Source organism: Miniopterus natalensis, chromosome 3 (genome assembly GCF_054644295.1).
Source record: "Miniopterus natalensis isolate mMinNat1 chromosome 3, mMinNat1.hap1, whole genome shotgun sequence".
Lineage (NCBI taxonomy): Eukaryota > Metazoa > Chordata > Mammalia > Chiroptera > Miniopteridae > Miniopterus > Miniopterus natalensis.
Window position 1 is genome coordinate 38,137,899 of NC_142083.1, and position 20,773 is coordinate 38,158,671.

At 39.7% G+C, this 20,773-nt stretch overlaps 1 protein-coding gene across 1 annotated transcript in view; it reads left to right on the forward strand.

Annotated features, from left to right (window-relative positions):
- The window catches only part of ANKDD1B (ankyrin repeat and death domain containing 1B), a 41,136-nt gene that overhangs the window by 4,019 nt on the left and 16,344 nt on the right, over positions 1–20,773 (forward strand). Inside the window, 7 exon segments of the mRNA XM_087815193.1 lie at positions 1,423–1,502; positions 3,960–4,088; positions 7,259–7,357; positions 7,464–7,568; positions 13,947–14,045; positions 14,809–14,904; positions 19,176–19,274. Of these exon segments, the coding sequence (XP_087671319.1) occupies positions 1,423–1,502; positions 3,960–4,088; positions 7,259–7,357; positions 7,464–7,568; positions 13,947–14,045; positions 14,809–14,904; positions 19,176–19,274 (707 nt within the window).

The following is a 20,773-nucleotide window of genomic DNA, read 5'->3' on the forward strand; positions in this document are numbered from 1 at the left end:
GCAGATATTAGGAAACTATTTGACAACTACAAAACCTCTCTTAGGGTCCTTTCTTTTTGGAGACGGTCTATTGTTGATTTCACATTGTTCCAATTCTGACTTCATCTTCCAATGTTGCGGTTGTCCCCTATGAGCCCTCTAGCTCCCCTATGTAACAATAAATAAATTCCGAGTTTTCTGTATGCTAGGTAATGAAACATACCATCTGAATGAGTATATGTGTGTGATATGTAATGTTTATAGTAGGTGTGAATCTACTTTTTTCTCCTTTCATATAAGTGAGAATAAAACATGCTCATCCCTTTTTGCCTTTGTATATATTTATATGATATGCTGGATTTTATTTCATCTTTTAATTGAATTTATCGGGGTGACATTGGTTAATAAAATTATACAGGTTTCAGGTATACAATCCTACAATACATCATCTGTGTATTGTATTGTGTGTTTACCACCCCAAGTCAAATCTTCTTCTGTCATCATTTATCTCCGCTTCACCTTCTACCTCCCCCATCCCCCTTGGGTCTGGCAATCCCCATGCTGTTGTCTGTGTCTATGAGATTTTCTTTTTTTCCTTTGCTTAATCCCTTCACCCTTCTTACCCAGTCCCCAACCCCCTTCCCTCTGGCAGCTGTCAGTCTGTTCTCTGTATCCATGAGTCTGTCCCCACTTTGTTTGTTAGTTTATTTTGTTAATTAGATTCCACATATAAGTGAAATATATGGTATTTGTCTTTCTCTGACTGGTTTATTTTACTTAGCATAATACTTTCCAGGTCCATCCATGCTGTCACAAAGGGTAAGATTTCCTTCACTTTTACAGCCAAGTAGTATTCCATTGTGTTAATGTACCACAGCCCTTTTTTATCCACTCATCTACTGATGATCGCTTGGGCTGCTTCCAAATCTTGGCTACTGTAAATAAAGCTGCAATTAACATAGGGGTGTATATATTCTTTCCAATTATTGTTTCGGGATGTGCTGCATTTTAGAGCTTTGTTTTGGCAGGCCTGGCATCTGCACAGGGTTCTGCAGACAACAATTTTATGTCTGTATGGAGCATTTGGGCTCCTCTCAGTCTAATCTTGTACAAACATTTTACAAATGACGTCCCCTGGGAAGTCCTTGGCCACCCTCCAGCTTCCTAGAGCCAGATACTACATTGCTGACTTCAGGGTGGTCCTCAGGAATAACGTTTTGTTTGGGACCAGGAATATTTTCAAGTGTGTGAAAACACTTGTTGAGCGAGGGTAAAGTAGAATCTCAACACTACAGCTTTATAAAATAGTGTTCAGAATGACAGAATGAGAAAGGCACGAGGCTGTTGTTTTAAGTTTTTAGAAGTAAAAAGTTTACCAAATGAGGTGTGCTTTTTCTTCACCCACCTGAATTCCCTCAGTCATGCTTGCCTGCTTGCTTTCAGTATTGCCAAGTGAGAGAAGCTTCCAGAATGCTGCTAAAAGCAATAATTTGGATCTTACGGAGAAGCTGTTTGAAAAGAAGGTTAGGTTAACATTAATGCCGTGAACAATGTGAATAGAATTCACAAATGTGACAGTGACTACTTTAAGAGTGGCTTGAAATATAATAAAAATAAGAATGATTGTGCTGGATGAGATAAGGGAGATCTCCTTTGTTGGTAATTCCAGAGTGTTTATGCTAAAGGTGAAATCAAGCACTGGAATAGGCTCTGCATGTTTTAATTTATCTTAACAGAGAGGAAGTGCATGGAGTCTTGATGCACATCTGTGCAAAGTCTGTGGGTGGGCAATAAAGCCAACTGTCAAGGTTATGGGCCTGGGCCTGGATGTGGTCCTGGATTATAGCCTGTGGATTACTTTGGCCTCACACATTCTGGAAAGGCAGAACATTTTTTGCTGCACAATCTGGGTTGTTTTCTCTCCATTTATGTCCTTTGCGGTTGGTTCTTCCACAGTTAAAATCTAAAGGGTAGTATGGGTTTTCATTCTACTGCTTTTGAAATACAATGCATCTGCATGTTGGGCAATGGGGCCCTTTCTGAAACCTGGCTCTTACTTAGCTGTTCTTCAAGTGCTTGGGTTTGGGGGAGAAGCCCACTGCCAGAATACGAATTTCCTACTGCTTGGTTTTGTGGGGATTTCCTGACAGTCCCTCAAAGCAGGGTTTACTAATGTGAACTGGTTGGGGACTGTGTCAATGGCTTAGGACAGTTTGTGGAGTGGTCAAGATAGGGATGGCAGAAGTAGATCTAATGCTAAATGAAACAGAAGTTTTAGGACCCCAACTCATATAGGCTCCTTCCATGGCACTCAGAGGGTTCTAGCACTATGTTCCCATGGTTATATGGTTTTGTAAAATCTGAAAAAGGGAGAAATTTTAACTGCAATCAGTTAAGTTTTCAGACTCTGGCATTAAAGAGGGCTCCCTAAAGAGTGCAGACTTCAGGTTCCACAAAACCTGGATCTGTCCCAGGCAGTGAGGCCATAGAAACTGAAGTCTTGCGTCCTATGCAGTGGAAGGATGTTTAGCAGCTATTCATGTGTGTATGTGAGGGGGTGTGTGTTTACATGTATGTGGGAATTTATGTGTCTGTGTATATTATGTGCACGTGTGTGTGTCTGATGTGTTATGGCTGTACATAGTATTCATTGTCTATAGACATCCTAAAAAGAGAAGAAAAAAAGCAAAATTTTGCAGCATAACAATTTTAGTAACAAAACAAAAAGGGAAGGAGTCGAGGAAGAAAGGGAGAAAAAAAAATAAGCAGGGATCTTTGAAGCTATTGTTTAGGTTAATAGTTGAATAAGTAAAGCAAAAATCAGTTTTCCAAGAACCAGGAAGTAGATTCTTCAGTAATTTTATAACCATTAAAATTTTTTTGACATACAACTTCCTAATATTTTAAACCATATTTTCACATTAAAGTACTTGGAGAAATAATACAGCCTAGACCACTTTAACTTATACTTCCTAATGACATATGTTTTAGTCCTGTTTACAGCAAATTGTTGACATGGTTATTTGGAATGTCCCTTAAAATCTGGGATGATAGAGATGAAAAAATGTAGGTGATTTTATTGAATGATCTTGGATGTTGTTTTGGCTTGCATTTTTTTTCACAAATAAATTTAGCAGGGGATTGTGTAAGCTCAAATTTGACATACTAGAAGCTAGCTCTAGATTGCAGACAATTTAAAGATAACGAATGTTTTGTCAAACAATTTATCACCAGTTTAGCTACCAAGGAAATCAGATGTTTGATTTAAATAGTTCTCATATTTTTGTGATAAATTACTTACATGAAACAAAGGATAGTAAATCGATGCCCAGGCACCTTCTTTGGAAGTGAAAACAGTGTCTAGAATATGGGAAATATGACACGAGTTTTACTTGCAAGCAAAGCATCCATTGTTGAAAACACTTCAGACTATCTCTGGGTGTCTCAGGAGCACCATGGTGGCTTTCCTTTGAAGCAAAAGATATTCCCAGCTTTCTTTGTTGTGTCTGTTTCTTTCTTCTCCCTCCCTCCCTTCTTCCCTTTCAGAAACAATTTGTTTGCTTTAGTGAAATTTAGAGTCCAAAAATTACAGAAGAAAGACCACATATGTATTGAAAACCTAGGAAAATATTTGTTACACATTATCAATATATTCCAACCAGAAAATATTTACCATTATTAATGATTGCATATGGGGAAAAATATAACTTTTACTCTCTAATTTGAAATCCATTCTGCTGTTACAAGCAATGATACGTTATGTAATGAATTTCAGCCTGGGACGATAGTATCCTCCAGTAGATTGCCAAATTCTCTGATATTATCTGATAATAGATGAAGGCAAGATTATGCTGGACACTATTTTCACTACTTTCAAAGACAAAAACAAAGAGTAGATAAGTAATAAAAATACAACCACCTGATAGAAAATTATGGACATTCAAGTAACAGGAATCTTAAGAAGGCTAAATAACAATCAGATGACTGAAAACACAAATTATGTTTCCTCAAATGAACAGCTCAGCCCTCATTTTGCAGCGGGGGCAAATCATTTATCTGCAGTGGATTTCTTGCTTAACCGCAAGGCCAGGGTGGATGTTGCTGATAAGGTAAGCTCATCTTCCTTTGGTAGAATGAACTGAAACAGAATGAATGTATGGGGAAATATGGTCACCTCGGTCATCTTTTCTTCACGTATGCACAAAATATTTCCACTGGCAGTGTTCATTTTGGAAAGGTCTCTTTGAGGATATATGTATTATATGCTCTTGGTATTTGGGGACTAAATTGTTTACCCATTACCTGTAGGACTTAGGCTTTTACTTATTTTCCCATATTAACCTATCGCCAATAGCATGCATTTGTAAGAATAAGACAGTTGCCCAGAGTATAATTTGGGACATGGAAAATAGGAGCTAACTGTCCTCAGGGACATTAAATCTTGACTTTGCCCTGTCAACTCTGATAAATAAATAAGGCTTATTAAATATATAGTATGTACTAGGCACCAGTCTTAGGACTTTAATATTTAATCCCTCAACCTTGTAAGAAAAGTAATATTATAATACCCAGTTTACAGATGTGGAGCCTAAGACACAGAGAGGTTAAATATCTTGCTCCAAAAATTACATCTAAGAAGGGGTGAAAACGGTCTCAACCTGGCTTAACTGATTCCAGACACCATACTGTTACCACAAATCAGCCCATTTGTCTGCCTAGATATGAAAACCCATCCTGAGGATTTTCCACCTACCTTTCCCCACTTTATCTAATATTTTACTGTGGCACAAGGAAACCATTTGAGCTGGAGTAATCCAACATCATGTTTATCATCTCCAGTTGCATAAAAGGATAACCTTGGCTTTTAGTTGTTCCAATGGACCATGGTTCTTCAAGATAAACTGTTCAGAAGATTCCCATAGAGCTATTCTACTTTTGCTCTGAAATGACTCTTTGGAGGGTAAGGCTCAGCACTGGTCTGCCTTCATGTCTTACAGGGCTTGGGTTTAGTGTGTGCTTAGTAAATCTTTGGAAGATAAATGAATGAAGTCAGTTCAAACCAATTGGTCATTTTGTTAGTTTTGTTGGCAATTATAGACGTGGTCTAGACAGATAATGAGGGTTTCTCTTTGTTTCACCAGTAGGGTATATCCCTCTCTGTGTATTTTATTGCTCTGGTATTGGTGGACAAGTAGGTTGACTGGTAACAGAATCAGAATGAAAACCTATCCCTTCTTAAAAATCAGTACCAAAAGTACTCCAGTGTTGTGAGTGTAATAAGTTGTATTATGGTAATTGTATTTAACAAACATGGTTTTTAAGTCTGAAAATTGTTGTTTGATAATTTTTAATGTTAGTTAGCCTACAAAAGATGTTTTAGTCATAGACCTGATTGCCAAGAATCTATTTTTCTTTTGACATTAAAACCCTAATACAGTAACTTTTTATTTTACTTTAATTCTTTTTTTAATTTACTTTTTTAGAGAGAGAGAGAAGAAGGGAGGGAGAGAGAGAAAGGCAGACATCGATATGTTGTTCTACTTACTTATGCATTCATTGGTTGATTCTTGTATGTGCCTTGACTGGGGATCTAACCCATAATTGGAATGACACTCTAACCAACTAAGCTACCTGGCCAGGGCCTTTAATTCTTGAATTAACATACTGTACAATTAACTTTGTTTTTGGCATACAGTGCTATGAATTGTAACACATGTATAGGTTCATGTAATCACCACTGCAGTCAAAATACTGAACAATTGCATCACCCAGAAAATTCCCTCATGCTGCTCTTTGTAGTCAAACTCTCCGCAACCCTGGCAACCACTTATCTCTTCTCCATCTCTATAATTTTACCTTTTTGAGAATGCCATATAAATGCTATTGCATAGTATATATAACCTTTGACACTGGCTTCTTTCACTCAGCAAAATGCCTCTGAGGTTTGTCTGTGTTGTTGTATCAATAATTCCTCCCTTTTATTGCTGAATAGTAATCCACTGAATGGATGTACCACAGTTTATTAGACTGGTTTCCAGTTTTTGACTTACAAATGAAGATTCTATAAACATCCATGTACAGGTAGTTGTGTAAGCATAGGTTGTCTCTTAGTCTATGTAGCAACAATGTAACCCCCCTCAATATTTTATTTATAGTTTGTTGAATACACAGATGTGGAACCTGTAGATATGGAGGGCTGACTGTATATACATATACACATATGAATTTTTTTGGTCATTGCTTGTTTTATAGAAAGTGGGATTATGTTATATTTTATCTGCATCTTATTTTCTACATTTTAACAGCTACCTCATGGAAAATGCTACAAGTAGATTGTTAGAGCCCTAATTCATGATTTTTAATGGCTGCATGATGTGTTCCCTAATTTGTTCAGCATTCCTATATTGATGGACATTTACCTTGCTCCCAGTTTTAAGCATTAAAATGAATATCCTTGTTTATATAATATTTGGCCCTAAAACTTGTTTTCATGGGCTAGAGTTCCAGGAGTGGGATTGCTGGTTGTATTTAAAATTTTAATGGAGATTGCCAGATTGCTTCAACCATAATGGTTTCATTTCCACTGATATATTCTTTGGTATATTTTTCAATTGGTTTAATTGCCTTTTTCTTGTTGATTTATAAGAGTGCTTCATATATTAGAGAAAGTAACCATTTACCTTTATTAAGAAACATTTAAAGAATCAATCCGTTGTTTATTGACTTTGTTTATCATCAGTCTTTCCTTTTATAACTTCTGGACTAAAACACTGTACATTGCAGTCTAGATTTTCTTCTAATATATTTATTATTTACGTGCTTTTGTGTGTTTGTGCTATGATAGAGGACTTACTTTTTTAAATATGTTTTTATTGATTTTTAGAGAGAGAGGGGAAGGGAGAGGGAGAAGGGAGTGAGAGAGAAACATTGATCAGCTGCCTCCTGCATTCCCCCTACTGGGGACTGAGCCTGAAACCCGGGCATGTGCCCTGACCCGGAATTGAACCAGCGACCTCTTGGTGCATAGGTCCATGCTCAGTCACTGAGCTATACCAGCTGGGCATATGGGACTTAATTTTATTTTCTTCCAGATGGAGAACCACTTGTACCTGCACCATTTTTTTTGTTTTCCCCATAGAATTGAAATACCACCTATGAAATTCTCTCCCAATTTTAAAATTTTCAACAGTTGACTACTAACTTGGCTTTTGGTGACTTGAGATCATGTGTTATGGCTCATCCAAGTGATGGATTATTTTCTTCTCTCTTCTTGGGGAAGCATGGCTTGACGATAATTCACCTTACAGCCTGGTTTGGGAGCCTTGAGATCATGCTTATGCTGATTAGAGCTGGAGCAGACCAGAGAGCCAAGAATCAGGTAGGTATGTGGGTCATACCTGGACATAAGCTCTCACCTCACAGTGCAGGAGGGGGAAGTCCTGAGATCACTGTGTAAGTATTTCCTCTACCCTGGCTCTCTTCAGGATGGAATGAATGCCCTTCACTTTGCAGCTCAGAGCAATAATGTACGCATTGTGGAGTACCTCATTCAAGATCTGCACCTGACGCACCTGGACCAGCCTGATGAGGTATGCTTACTGTGGGAGGACAGGTCTCACATACATCCCCCACCAAATTCCTCATTCTTTCTGCCCCTGCTGGAGTTGCCGTGCAGCCAGCACAAACCTGCAGCAAGCTCCTCCATCGCTCAGGCAGACCATGGAGCAGAAGGGAAGTATAGTGTTGGCAGTGGCCTTGGCACCTGCATGTGGGACGTCAGGAAGTAGTAAGCAAGCCACCAGATTCCTTCTTCCCTCTCTACTCCCACCTCCTGGCAGGGGTGTGGACAGTATCCACTCTGTTTTGTATTCACAATGGGTGACCACATTTTACTCTATTATGCCTGACCTTTTTGGAATGTATTTGACCCAAGGCTCTGGAGTAATATGCCATGGAATATAATGCAATTTTACCGTATTTGTCTATATCATTTTCTTTTCATAAGAAGATAAATGATAACAGCTACCACTTTTGAGTATTTATTGGTGTGCTAGGTACAGAGGAAAACTACTTCATACATTATTTCAATGAGAGGCTAGGATTTGGCACACGTGGATGTTAAACAAATCATTGCTGAATGAATGAATTATTCTATTCATCAGCACAATAATTCTATAAAGAAGAAAATAGTTTGCTCACTTTTAAAGATAAGGAAGTTGAGGCTCAGAGAGGCTAAATACCTGATCTGAAGTCCCAAACCTAGAAAGTAACAGAGACAGGATTTGAGTTCAGGTCTGGCTGACTCCAGTTACCGTGTCTCCCTTTCAGATGACAGTGGGCATTGCCCATGTGCTAGGGATTGTCTTTTCTGTGCACTATCTCCTAGGATTTTTTTCATAGGGTAGTATTCTTTGTGAGGTTGGCATTTTTATTTTGAATTGGACCACCTTTTTACTGTGCCTCTAGAACTGTATTTTCCATAAAAGTCTCTCTAGAAGTTAATCAGTGACATTTACTTCATTTTACCTTTTTTAAAAAAACTTTCACATTTTTTTCTGACCTCATTCTTAAAAATAACAAAAACTATTTCTTCAAAGAAAGTCTATAAATTTCTTATACTTCCTCTGAGTATGACTAAGCAACTATATATTTATAGCTTGGAGGGAGAGAGACTTGGGCTATGGTCTGGACAAATATTATCTATGTGGCTTTAAGCAAGTTCTCCAACTGCTGAAAGCCTCAGTATCTCCATCTGTGCAATGGAAATAATAAAACCTACTTCATGGTATCACCAAGGGAATAATTGTGGGGTTGTTGACCACCATTTTTATTTTTATTTTTCAGCAACAGCTTCATTCCTTGATGTAGACAATTGGTATTTTGTTAATTTTATATAAAAATGACTATGCTGGTAAGCTTCATGGTATCACCCCTTTCCAATGAGACACCACCCCTAAGCCATTCTTATGTAGCAAATATTGAAGCAGCCACTGTTGGGATGCTTAAATGAGCTAATGACTAAAGCACTTAGCAAAGAGCCTCGCACATGGTAGCTAAATGGTAGCTATTATAACAATTATTATAGGAATAAGTACACTCTCTGATTTTTTCAAACTGATAACCATAGTCAAATAGCATCTAGTGTCAGAGTAAAGTTGGATCATTCTGGTTTGATTGATGCTAAGTAGGGATGCAGCCTCTGAATGAATTCCATTCAGTTCAATTCAGCAGATATTTGTTGATGGCCTGTCATAAACAAGACCCACAACTATCTTCTCTTTCAATGGGCTCTGGCTGCTCTCATGGGAGACAGCAGTGTGTGGGGAGGACCAGGCAGGCTGAAAGGGCTCAAAGACCAACACACGTTTATGGGGACACCTCCTTACTTCTGGAGCTTCTGCTGGCCAGCACCTTCTTCCCATCATCTCTTTAGCTGGTCTGGATTTGTCCTGCCCCCGCCCTCTTCCTCCTTCTCTGACTGACTGTTGTGTGAAAGGCTGAGGAGCCTTGGCAACAGATTGTGCAAGACACATGTCCCGCTGGGAGATCTTAAAATGAAGATGGACTTTGAGACGTACAAGGAATGGGCAAACAGTGAGCCCACTGGGTCGTCCAGGGAGAGAAGCACCTGAGTCCACTTTTAGTCCCGTGAGAAACCTGGATTGACCAATGCAAAAGACAGAGTCTACTCTCTTTCTGATGTCTGTGAGTGGGGTCAAGGACGCTGGCAAAAGCCAGTAGGAACTGGGAGCTCAGGGTCTATTAATTCATCATTAGGTTTTCCACCAGCTTTTGCTTATCAATATTGTGGAGCTCATGAAACACATTTGATAGAAAGACTGCTCTACCTCCACAGTCAGCCCTCTGGCCTAGTGTCTTATCAACAGAAAGTGATTGAGAGCCTGTTTACCTGCCCAGGGTTAGTGAAATCCATTCTTTAGCCCAGAGGAACTCCAAAAGCTAACAAGGAAAGCCCTACTGTGAAGAGGGCTTTATTAATAAAATGGATTTAACTAGGCCCAGGAGACTTTGCATGGCCTAGTTAAATGGGAGCAGTGGAGGGCATTGGAAAATGTTCTGAGGTTTCTTCCAACTCCATAGCTCTAGGAGTCATGTGGCCTCTCCAGGAGACAGAGATCAGGACAGCTAGAAGAAGTTATGGGTAAAATCATCGAGATATTTTGAATCTACATGTCAACTCTCACCAGGTGATCAAAAATAAGTACTCAGACTAAGAGGGAACACAGAAGGGAATGGTCTCAGAGAAGCTTTGTGTGTGAGATTGGGAATAATGAGTGTGAGGAGTCTGAGAAGACGTATCTTCTTACGTGAACCTGAGGCCAATATTTAACAGCCTTAGAGTTAATCAAACCTGTCGGCCCCAGTGTGTGGAGAACTAACCCACACCCACTCCAGTTCCACCCCTTCATGTTGGCTCTTCCAGCACTTTTTGCCTCATGACAATATTCTCTTTCCTTCTCAAATCTCTAATTATTCAGGGACCTGCTGGTTTCCCCCTTTTGCTGGGGCTCTGCTGTGAATTCTTGATCCCAGGGGAAGAGGAAATACGTTGTGTCCGTGTGCATAAGAAGCACTGGGGGTTTTGTGATGGGTTCCACCTGCCTCCTTTCTTCAGAGGCTCTCCAGCACACTCTGGGATCTCTGTGGGAATGGTCAGGTTGTACTTTGGGTACCCATTTAATGACTGTTTATAAAAGTTTTTGCTGAATTTGGTAACTTGTCAAATTTGATAACCCTGGCAGTAAACTTAAAAAGGAAAAATAATTTCTGATTGACAATTGCAACTTTCAGACATTCACATGCAAAAAAATTTAAATTTACTGAATTAAAACATACTAGGTTAAATATACATTAAGTTAACAAAGGAAAAAAGGAACGGGAATTCTGGGTCCTCCTTATTTTTGATAATTAGGAAAGGGAATCAGGACCCTGAGCTGGGAAGACATTGTGATTTGTCTGGGGCACGAAGTCTGGGACTCTGACACCAGGCTCTACTCTCCTGGCTGAAAAATCTCGCTGCCTCCTTGCCTTCCAAGTGAGAGGAAGTCCTATGAGATGCACTGGATAGAGGCCTATCCAGTTAAAAAGGGTTGAGTGACTCAAAATGAAATAAGACATGATCAGAAACTATATTTAAAAACGTGTATTTTTAAAATTCCTGTTGTTATCTTGTCTACATGCACTAGGCTGGTAGAAAAGATTTATATCCTTTTACTGTTACTTCATCTTTCTTTAAGCTGTTTTTGATACGTTTACCTGTCTACTAGATGGGATGCTGCCCGATTCATGAATTGTTGAATAAAACCAATTAGATCTTTAACTTAAAAAAAAGAGATATAAATTACTTTTCTATTTTTTGATGTTTATAAGATATAGATTGCTTTGTATAAATTGGTTTTCACTTGTTGTTGATGATGGTAACATTTTTAAAGGACATTCAAAGTTTAAAATAACAACTGTTTTCTTGGGGATGAAAGATGTTTTATTTGTGATAACCTCTCATTTCCTGCCAGACCAGGCTTTGTCTGCGGGTGGGCCTTCTATCACTTTGTTTCGATATGCAGAAATGCAAGACGATGTATAGCAAGGGTAAAAGAATAAGGGCATTTTAAAGTTGAACAGACGCCCCTGATACATCTAGTAGTGTTTGTCCCCAAACTACTAAACATATATTAGAATTCTTTATGTTATGAGTGAAAAAACCCCAAGCTTAATCTAGATTAAGCAATAAAGGTAATTTATTAACTCCTAACTGAAGAGTGTGAGGGCATATTTGGCTAGCTTCAGGCATGGCTGAATCCAGCTCTTTACTTTTCTCTATTTCTTGGCTGTCTGTCTCTGTGTTGGCATTATGGATAGGTATACTCTCCACAGGGTGAGAAAGACAGCTCCTAGCAGCCTCAATTTTATACTCTTATGGACATTCTTGTGAATTTTAATTCATAAGAAAGAAAATTTCTCATCAAATGCTCATTTAAATCTCAAGAACAACTATTTTTGGCCCTGCTTCAATCATATACCCAATTCAGAACCAATCACTGTGACTAGCATGGGCTGTGGGATTCCTTCACGGGGCAGGTAAGGCCTGGCAATTGGCAGCACTTTGACGCATTGGGAATGTAGGCTTCATTGGCAACATATCTGGCTTAAGAATGAAGAATTAGTTGAACTTGTTTATGCCAGCTTGTTTCTCCAGCCTCTGTCTATGCATGAATACAGGGCTCCATAGGGCTGATTCCTGTAGAGATTCTTTTTCTTTTTTTTTTTTGCCATTTATTATTTCAGCATTTTTTCTTCTCATTATTGGGAAACTGTGTGCTGTTTCTTAATTTAACAGTGACCATGATCTTTTCATTACCTCCCTTAGCAGGAGATCAGATGACAAATCTCAAATTCAGGGGCCTTCTTTTTTTTTTGGTAATTTTCACCTGAGGATATGTTTTTGCTGATTTTAGAGGGAGATGAAGGGGGAGAGAGAGAGAGAGAGAGAGCATTGATCAGTTGCCTCCCGTACACACCCAGACAGGGTATCAAACCTGCACCCAAGGTATGTACCCTGACCGGGAATAGAACTGGCAACCTTTTGGTGCACTTGGGGTGATGCTCCAGCCAACTGAGCCACCTGGCCAGGTAGGGACCTTCTTATAAAGAAGCTTGTTTCTTGTTCATCACATTTCAGACATCTTGCTGAGCTTTTGGTTAATAACACACCAGGCCACTTTGAGTTTTCTTTAGTTGAAGAAAATACTTCTGCCTCCATTTTGCTGCCCCAACTTCCTTTTTCTCTTTTTAAATACCTTGAGTTAGAAAATTAAAATTTCCATGGGTTTTCTATTTCTCTTGATGACATTTTGGCCATTGCAAGTGCAATCTCCATTTGTGAAAAATTGGGGAAATTGCCATGATCAGAAAATCCTACACTTGAATTTTTCGTCCTGACAAATGATACCTGAACATCCCTCCTAAGCTGTGTCATCTGGGTAATGCCTGCTTTCTTTTCTTAAAAAAAAACTATCTTTATTGTTGAAAGTCCTAATTTCTTTTTTAAGATTTTTAAAAATCCTTACCGTAGGGTGTGTGTGTGTGTGTGTGTGTATATATATAAATTTTATTTTAGAGAGAGAGGAAGGTGGGGAGAGAGAAGGAGAGAGAGAAACATCTATTTATTGCCTCCTGTACCCACCCCGACCAGGGATCAAACCTGCAACCTGGGTATGTGCCCTGACTGGGAGCTGAACTCAAAACCTTTTGGTGTACAGGATGACGCTCCAACCAACTGAGTCACACTGGCCAGGGCTGGATAATGTCTAACTTCTTGATTCCATTTCATATAGACTGTTCTCAAGAGTTTTCCTGTTGATTCTTAGTAAATGTTGGAGATAAACATATGAGCAAACAAGCAAGGCCTAAAAAGGAGCAGTGGATGAAACGTCATGTTTGAATGAGCCATGTAAATATTGAGCCCTGGAAAATTTCTGCTTCAGATATTCTTGCCAGTAAGGCAAGGCTTCATGTGTGATGTGCAGGTGCCTGAGACAGGGTCTGGTATGTAATAGCTTCCTGGTAAATGCTTGAATGAAGGAACTATTCAGTGAACACAGAAAGTTGGTAAAATTGCTACATTTGAAAGGGAATCTTGTCTGGCTGTGAGGTACCACCTCCCCAGGTGCTGGTGAGGACCTTTTCTGAGCAGTACTTCTCTGCCCCCATAAAAACGATTCTGTGCTGATGTGAAACTCCCAGTGTTTTGGGCAATAGCTCAGAACTGGATCTGGTTTGGGGTTAGCAAGATTGTCACCACTCTCCCCAGGAAGGACCCAGAATGCTATGACCAGAAGCAGCATCGTGGCTTCCTCGTCACTCTCAAGATGCTGCCTGCCGTGTCAGCTGTGCTGCTTGTTCAGTAAGTGTCTAACATGTACTGGAGGTATATGATTGCTTTTCAGAAAGGAAGAAAACCATTTCTTTTGGCGGCCGAGAGGGGCCATGTTGAAATGATAGAAGAACTTACCTTCCTTAAGCTGCATACTTCAGAAAAGGACAAGGTGAGTTGGACTTTTCTTTCTTTTTGTTATGGACTTTTATTTCCTTAAAGAACAAGAGGAAGGGGACTGACAATGGTCGTGTATTTTGCTGATGGCATTTTGGTCAGCAGTAGAGTTTTTTGGTTGTTACCACAGTCAGAGAAAACCATGGAATATCCAGATGGAATCAACCCGCTTTTGCAGTGGATTGCCCAGATTGCCAATTTTTTGCTCCATAAATGGTTGTGAAGTCAATAGACTACTTGGATCCCGCCCCCCCCCCCCCCCCCCCGCTATCTACTCCACTCCTCTCTTTTCACCCCCTGAGGTCTGCTGGAGACTCAGCCCACCTCACTGGGGAAGAAAACCCCAGATGGACATCTATATCTATGTACACACAGATGATTTTCTTAGAACAGATTCCTAGATGTGAAATTGTGGGTCAAAGAGTTCTACACATTTTAAAATATTTTGGTATACATTGCTAAAACTTTTACCAGTTTACCTTCACAAAGGTTATATGGAATTACTTTTTGCTAGAAAATTATCAGCAAAGGTTGAACAAAGAGTATGGAGAACTTTTTTCCCTACTGGTTCAAACAGCTATGTATTTTCATTTAAAACTTTAAAATATAAATTTCACTTAAAACTGTGGATAACATGGCCCACACTCTGGACCACAGCTTTAGCCAAATGAAACCTTCCAGAAGCCCCATTGCAACCTGACCGAGGCATGTTCCTTGATGCAGGGGACTCTACCCTGAGTTTGTCTGTGTTGCGGAAGGGGAACGCAGCCCTGTACCTCGCAGTGAAGCATGGTCACAGCTCTGTGATACGGGTGCTGCTAACCCAGTCTGAAGAAATGAATGAGACCAATGATGTATGTGGAGGTGCTCGTTGCAGCTGGGAGTGGGGCTCACAAGTGGAAGAGTGGCAGGAGTGACTTTCAAGAAAGGAATGGGAGGAGAACAAAGATGTTAGTGCCACAGGGTGTAAAATGTGATGCTAAAAGATTTCTACTTTTTTCTTTAACCTACAGTAGTTCATTTGTTAATCCATTCATCCAAAAAATATTTACTATGCACTCTGTGCTAAGTAGGGTATATATTTTTATTCTTGAAGGCTACAAGGCAAGAAGGGCATGCCAAAATAATATATTGGGCTAAATTAAATAAGAGATATCTATTCAGTGTGCTGTGGGAACTGAATATATTATCTGGACCTTGGCCTTTAAATGGACATTGGCAGGAGAAGGTTTGAGAGGAACACAAGCAAGCATAGAGTATTTCAGGCAAAGGGACGAGTCCATACAAAGAAACTGAGGCATGAGGGAGCATATTGTGTCCTGGGAATTACAAGCTCAGTGTGGTAGAAATTAAGGACAGGTGGGCCAGGAAAAGGGGGAGCTCAGTGGACAGAGGCAGAGAGGTGGTAAAAGGCTGTGCTTACCAGGAGGGGGGTTTGGCTTTGACCTGTTGGCAGCAGAAGGGTTTTAAGCAGCAAAGAGGAATGGGACCCATCTTGGGGGTAGGCAGATAACTGTCACAACTAAGAGGTTGGAGGTGGGGAGCCCTAGTCAGGTGACTGTGTAAATGGCTAAAGCAAGGGCTGTGGAAAGCCCCTCACAGGCAGCGACTAGGATGAGGTGATAGGAGGAGGCAGGGGCTACAGGACTTATAACCAGAGATCAGGGAGAGGGGAGACTTTCTGACCTCTAGCTCTCTGGCTTGGATGCCTGGGAGGGTGGGGTCCCTGAGCTTTGGAGTACAGGGGTAGGGCAGGTGAGTGAGGGCAATAATAAAAGTTTGGATGAGTTCATGTTGAGGTACCTGGGGCGGAGCAGTGGGTATATTCAGGTGGAGAGCTGCAGGGAGAGATAAACCAGGTCTGGGGTTCAGTGGACAATAGGGAGATAAAAACTGAGTCTGAGGTTCAGTGGAGAGGCTGTGGCTGTGGAGGCAGATTTGTGTCATTTACCCTGGATAGTTGCTGTTTAACCTTTGGATCAATGAGTTTTGGGCTGGTTCTCTGGAAACTCAGGTAAGTAGAGTCTTCTTGGATTTCGTAGTTTAATGTTTTGAAAAATTCTAAACTTGGCACCTCTCCTGAGAGATCCTATAAGAAGTAATAGGTAGTACTTCTGCCAATTAAACTGTGACAGAAAGAAGCTCTCTTGTCTCTTAGAATATATTTATTGAAATAGGTTTTTAGACTTTTTATTATATGTATGTAAAGGAGCAAGTAAGGAAGCGAAGTATTCCTGCTTCACACATCCAGCCCTATTCTCTGAATCACTTTCTTACTCAGAGTTTTGATATCCTTGCTTTTCCAAACAAAATATTGTCCTCCGTCCCTTCAAAGGTGCTGAGGCAGCATTTCTTCAAAGGACACACACTATTGTTTCTGAGACTGTTATCCAAGTCCGCAGCAGCCATTCTGCACACATGAGCATTGATAGCTCTATCACGTCTGCTGCCTGGTCAGCTGAGATTGTGGGATGATGGGTCCTGACCTCAGACAGGTTAACACATGAAAGAGCATGTGACTTAGAATTGGTGAGGTGTGGTCATAAAAACAGCATCTGTGAGTGACATAATGGAAATTGAAGGCTATGAAAGTGAGCATGTGTGGTGCATGTGAGAGGTCAGTACTCCCTTTCGACCAGGGACGCCCATCAGCCTGGTCCTGTGCATCCCTGGACCTGGGCACACAGAGGTTAAAAGCAGGGCTTTGACTGCCTGTCCTGGCTCCATCACTCTTCTAGCTGGTTGATCTTGGGCACATCACTTAGGCCCTTTCAGCCTCAATGTCCTCATCTGTAAAATAGCCTTGAAAGGCCACAGTGAGCTTTAAATGGGAAGGCTGTGTCACACACACAGTCCATGTGCAGCAGATGGTATCTGCTCTTATATTGGCGTTATCTGGGTGCAATGAGTGGGATTGTGGTTATCGCTGGTATCAGTGGTACATTTTCTCACCCTCACTATTTTCTCATCCAGTTTCTAGAAGAAGGTAAGCCAGGCTTTTACCTGAGGGTCCTGGCCACAAACAGAGCCTCCATTTGTTTACTTTTGTGTGTGTGTTCACTCTTTTCTAACCATCTGGCATGATGATCAGGATTAATTGGTTTAACTTAAAGAAGATCCCAGGAATTTGGTCTTTTTGAATGAAAGTTAGGACCGATGTTTTAGAAACTCAAAAAGAATATGCATCACCTCGGGTAAATCATAGGCCTGATTTGCCTTCACAAATCAATATAGAGATCAAGTCCTGTAGTCACAGGATTTAATTTACAGTCTTAGTTGTGTTTGCCCTGTTCTGTTTTAATGCTTTACCACTGGAATGTGTGCACTTGGGTTTCATCCACCTTTTAGCTATTTTCGAGTCAGGGCACATTGAGGAGAACTCATAACATCCAAGAAACTGTAATTACAGATTATGCTAGGCGTCATTTGCACAGAGTAGAGTGTCTGGGGATATTATTAGCCTTTTGGATAAGGCCCATAATATCCATACGGTCTCTGGCTGCCTCTGTTTCTTGGTAGAAGCTGTTGCCAGAGCAGCTGGAGTGACGCATGTGAATATACTCGACAGCAATTGTCTCCAAACATCTTTGGTAACAAACTCATGTGAGTAAAGAAAGTTTGTGCATGCGCCTATCACATATAGATTTATAATTAAATTAATGCATTACAAAACATATGCCAGAAATAGACATTTTAAAAATGTGAGATAAGAATCAACATAAATAGTGGTTATCATATTTCCCCCACACTGAAAGGATTAACCTGTATACCTCTCATGTGTTTTCCTGTCAGCTTTCTTTGAGTTCCTATGCATGTATATATTACAGTGGCTGCCCCAAACTCATTTAGTTTGCTATTTATTTATTTAGTCTATTTCAGTTTTTCTTTATTATATGCTATCAAGAACCTCTTTGTACATAAACCTTAGTTTGAATTCCTCACTATTTCCTTTGGGTATATTCTTAGAGGTAGGATTCCTGGATCAAAGATATGAACATTTATTAGACTCTTAATATGTTAAAGATGTGAATTCTTTCCTTTGCATTTTTTGGCAAATATTTTTCCACTGGGGTTTGCCTTTTGGCCTCTCTTTTTCTGGAAAAATGAGAAGGTAGATTATGAAGAGAAATTCTGTTGTAACAGATGGCTGTCCCACGCACTCAGGTAAAGCAGACTGGGATACAGTTTTTCTATCTTGTGGGAATGGGAACATTGGTTCCATGCTCTTGCATCCCTGTTAACATGATTGTTCATATTTAAATAGCCACAAGTAAAACCTTCTGAACGTGTCCTCATGCAGTTTTCAAGAATGTTATTCTTAACATCTAATGGGGAAATGGTTGGGGAGTGGGGAAGGAAAATATTTTTAGGAAAGAATCTGCATGAGGAGGGGAAAATATCCAAGTAGCTATTATATGAGACCAGTTTCTTCTTTTCTCTATATTTTGACCTAAACTCACTTTGTCCTACTAGTGTTCGTCATGAGTTTCAGGAAACTTAATTACTGAGATAGCATATTACTTTTTTGTTAATGACATACAATGTTTTAAATCAATTTTAAAGGTTAAAGCTATACTTGGTGTAAATGTGCTTCTATTTTTGTGTTTCACTCATCATAATTCCTTATTTCGGTGATTATCTTTCTTAACAAGCTGTTACTGTCTGGTGGGTAGGGTCTGTGTCCTATGTGTCTTTCCAATCTCAATGCCTAATAATGTTTGACAGATAATATGTCTAATAAATGTTTGCTGGATAAATTGATAAAGGTTAAGAGGATGAATGGTGGAAAGTCTGAAAGGAAACTGCATAACAGAGTAGTTAAGAATGCAGGCTTGGGATCCAAACAGTTGGTCTTGCATCCTAGTTTTTCCACTTTTCAGCTGAGGCTCAGTTTCCTTATCTGTAAAATGGGGATACTATTAATCCTGATCTCATGGGGTTGTTGTACAATTTAGCAGTGCCAAAGCATATAGTCTTGGCAATATGTGCTTGCACATACATGCTTAATAAATGCTATCCATTATTAAGAGTAATATACAAAAGATGGAGAGAAAACACTCTTTTTCTCAAGTAATTTCATCCCATGACAAGAGGTAATTAATTTTAACGTTTTCCCTTTTGTTAGAATGGAGAAACGCCATTCTTCCTGGCTGTTGCAGGAGGTCATGAAGAATGCAGCAAAGTACTACTGGCAGCAGGAAGTGATATCAACATTCCAAATAAAGTATGTGCTCCCTTCCACATTCACTCACACAGTGGGAAGGGGACTCAGGATGCTCTCTGGGTAATCTGGTCCTGTGTTGATCCACTCACTGGGCTTTTGTAAAATTAATATTTATAATTTGCTTTGTTTTGAGTAAGAATTAGTGATTTATCTCTGACATTTCCTAATTAATGTTTCCTCAAAAGCAATGCCATTCTCCCTATTTATTATTTAAAATTTTATAAAATTTATTTTTAATTTTTTTATTTTTTAGAGACAGGAAGGAAAGGAGAGAGACAGAGAGAAAGAGAGAGAGAAACATCTGTCAGTTGCCTCCTGTAATCGTCCTGACTGGGGATCGAACCCACAACCTTTTGGTACACAGGATGATTCTCCAATCAACCAGCCACACTGGTCAGGGCTCTTCCTGTTTATTTGGGGAGGGAATAATTGAAAATGAGGCAAAAGGAGTAGATAGTTGTTACTTCTCAAATGCAGAGACACTCTTACTCTGCTTTGTTGTCACCCTACCAACTAATACATGCCTGACTGATTCATCATAGATGTTGCAAAAAAAAAAAAAGTATTATGTGAAAGCCCAGGGATCAGTCTGGAGCCTGGAGAAGACAGGATGGTGCCTTTCTTTTTCTTCTTTTTAAATGTGTTTTTATTGATTTTAGAGAGAGAGGAAGTAGGGGAGAGAGAGAGGGAGAAATATCGATGTAAGAGTGTAACATCGATCGGCTGCCTTCTGCACACTCCCTAGTAGGGACTGAGTTTGTAACCTGGGCACGTGCCCTGACTGGGAATTAAACCAGTGACCTCCTGGTGCAAGGGACAACACCCAACCAACCAAGCATACCAGCCAAGGCTGGCGCCTCCTTCTAAATACAAAATAGTTCAGTGCTAACATCCTCTGACACCTGTCTTCATTTTTTAGATGAGAAAACTTGCATTTAGAATAAAGTTATGGCACTCATCGGGGATCACACGACTAGTTAATGGCAGTGCAAAGATTCAAGCTCAGGGCTTGAGCTTCTAACCACTGCTATGGCTTTGTCTTCAGATGGTTTTACTTCCTTTTTCTATTTTTTCTAATTAATTTTAAATTATAATGAAAATAACAAAATATTTTGAATAGTACCAAAGGGTCTGTGATGAAAAGTATCTTATTCCACCTCCACATCTCAATTTTACCTCCTCAGATTTAACATTATTAATAGTTTATTTAATCTTACATGGTAAATGTCATTGAGCATATGCACATATACACACCTACAACACATGAATGGTAGCCATATATATTGCTCTGTGCCTTGTTTTTGTTTAAATTGCTAATATATATTGGAGATCTTTCCATATCAGCACAATGTATAAACAATTCCTCTTCAGAATTGTTAAAGAAAAAAGTCCCAAACTGGTACTGCTTTACCCTTTCATTCTGCTGGCAGGACTATACATTTGTTTAATCCTCTTGAAAAGCAGTTGGTCACTTTTCTTTCACCCAAGTTTGAGTATTT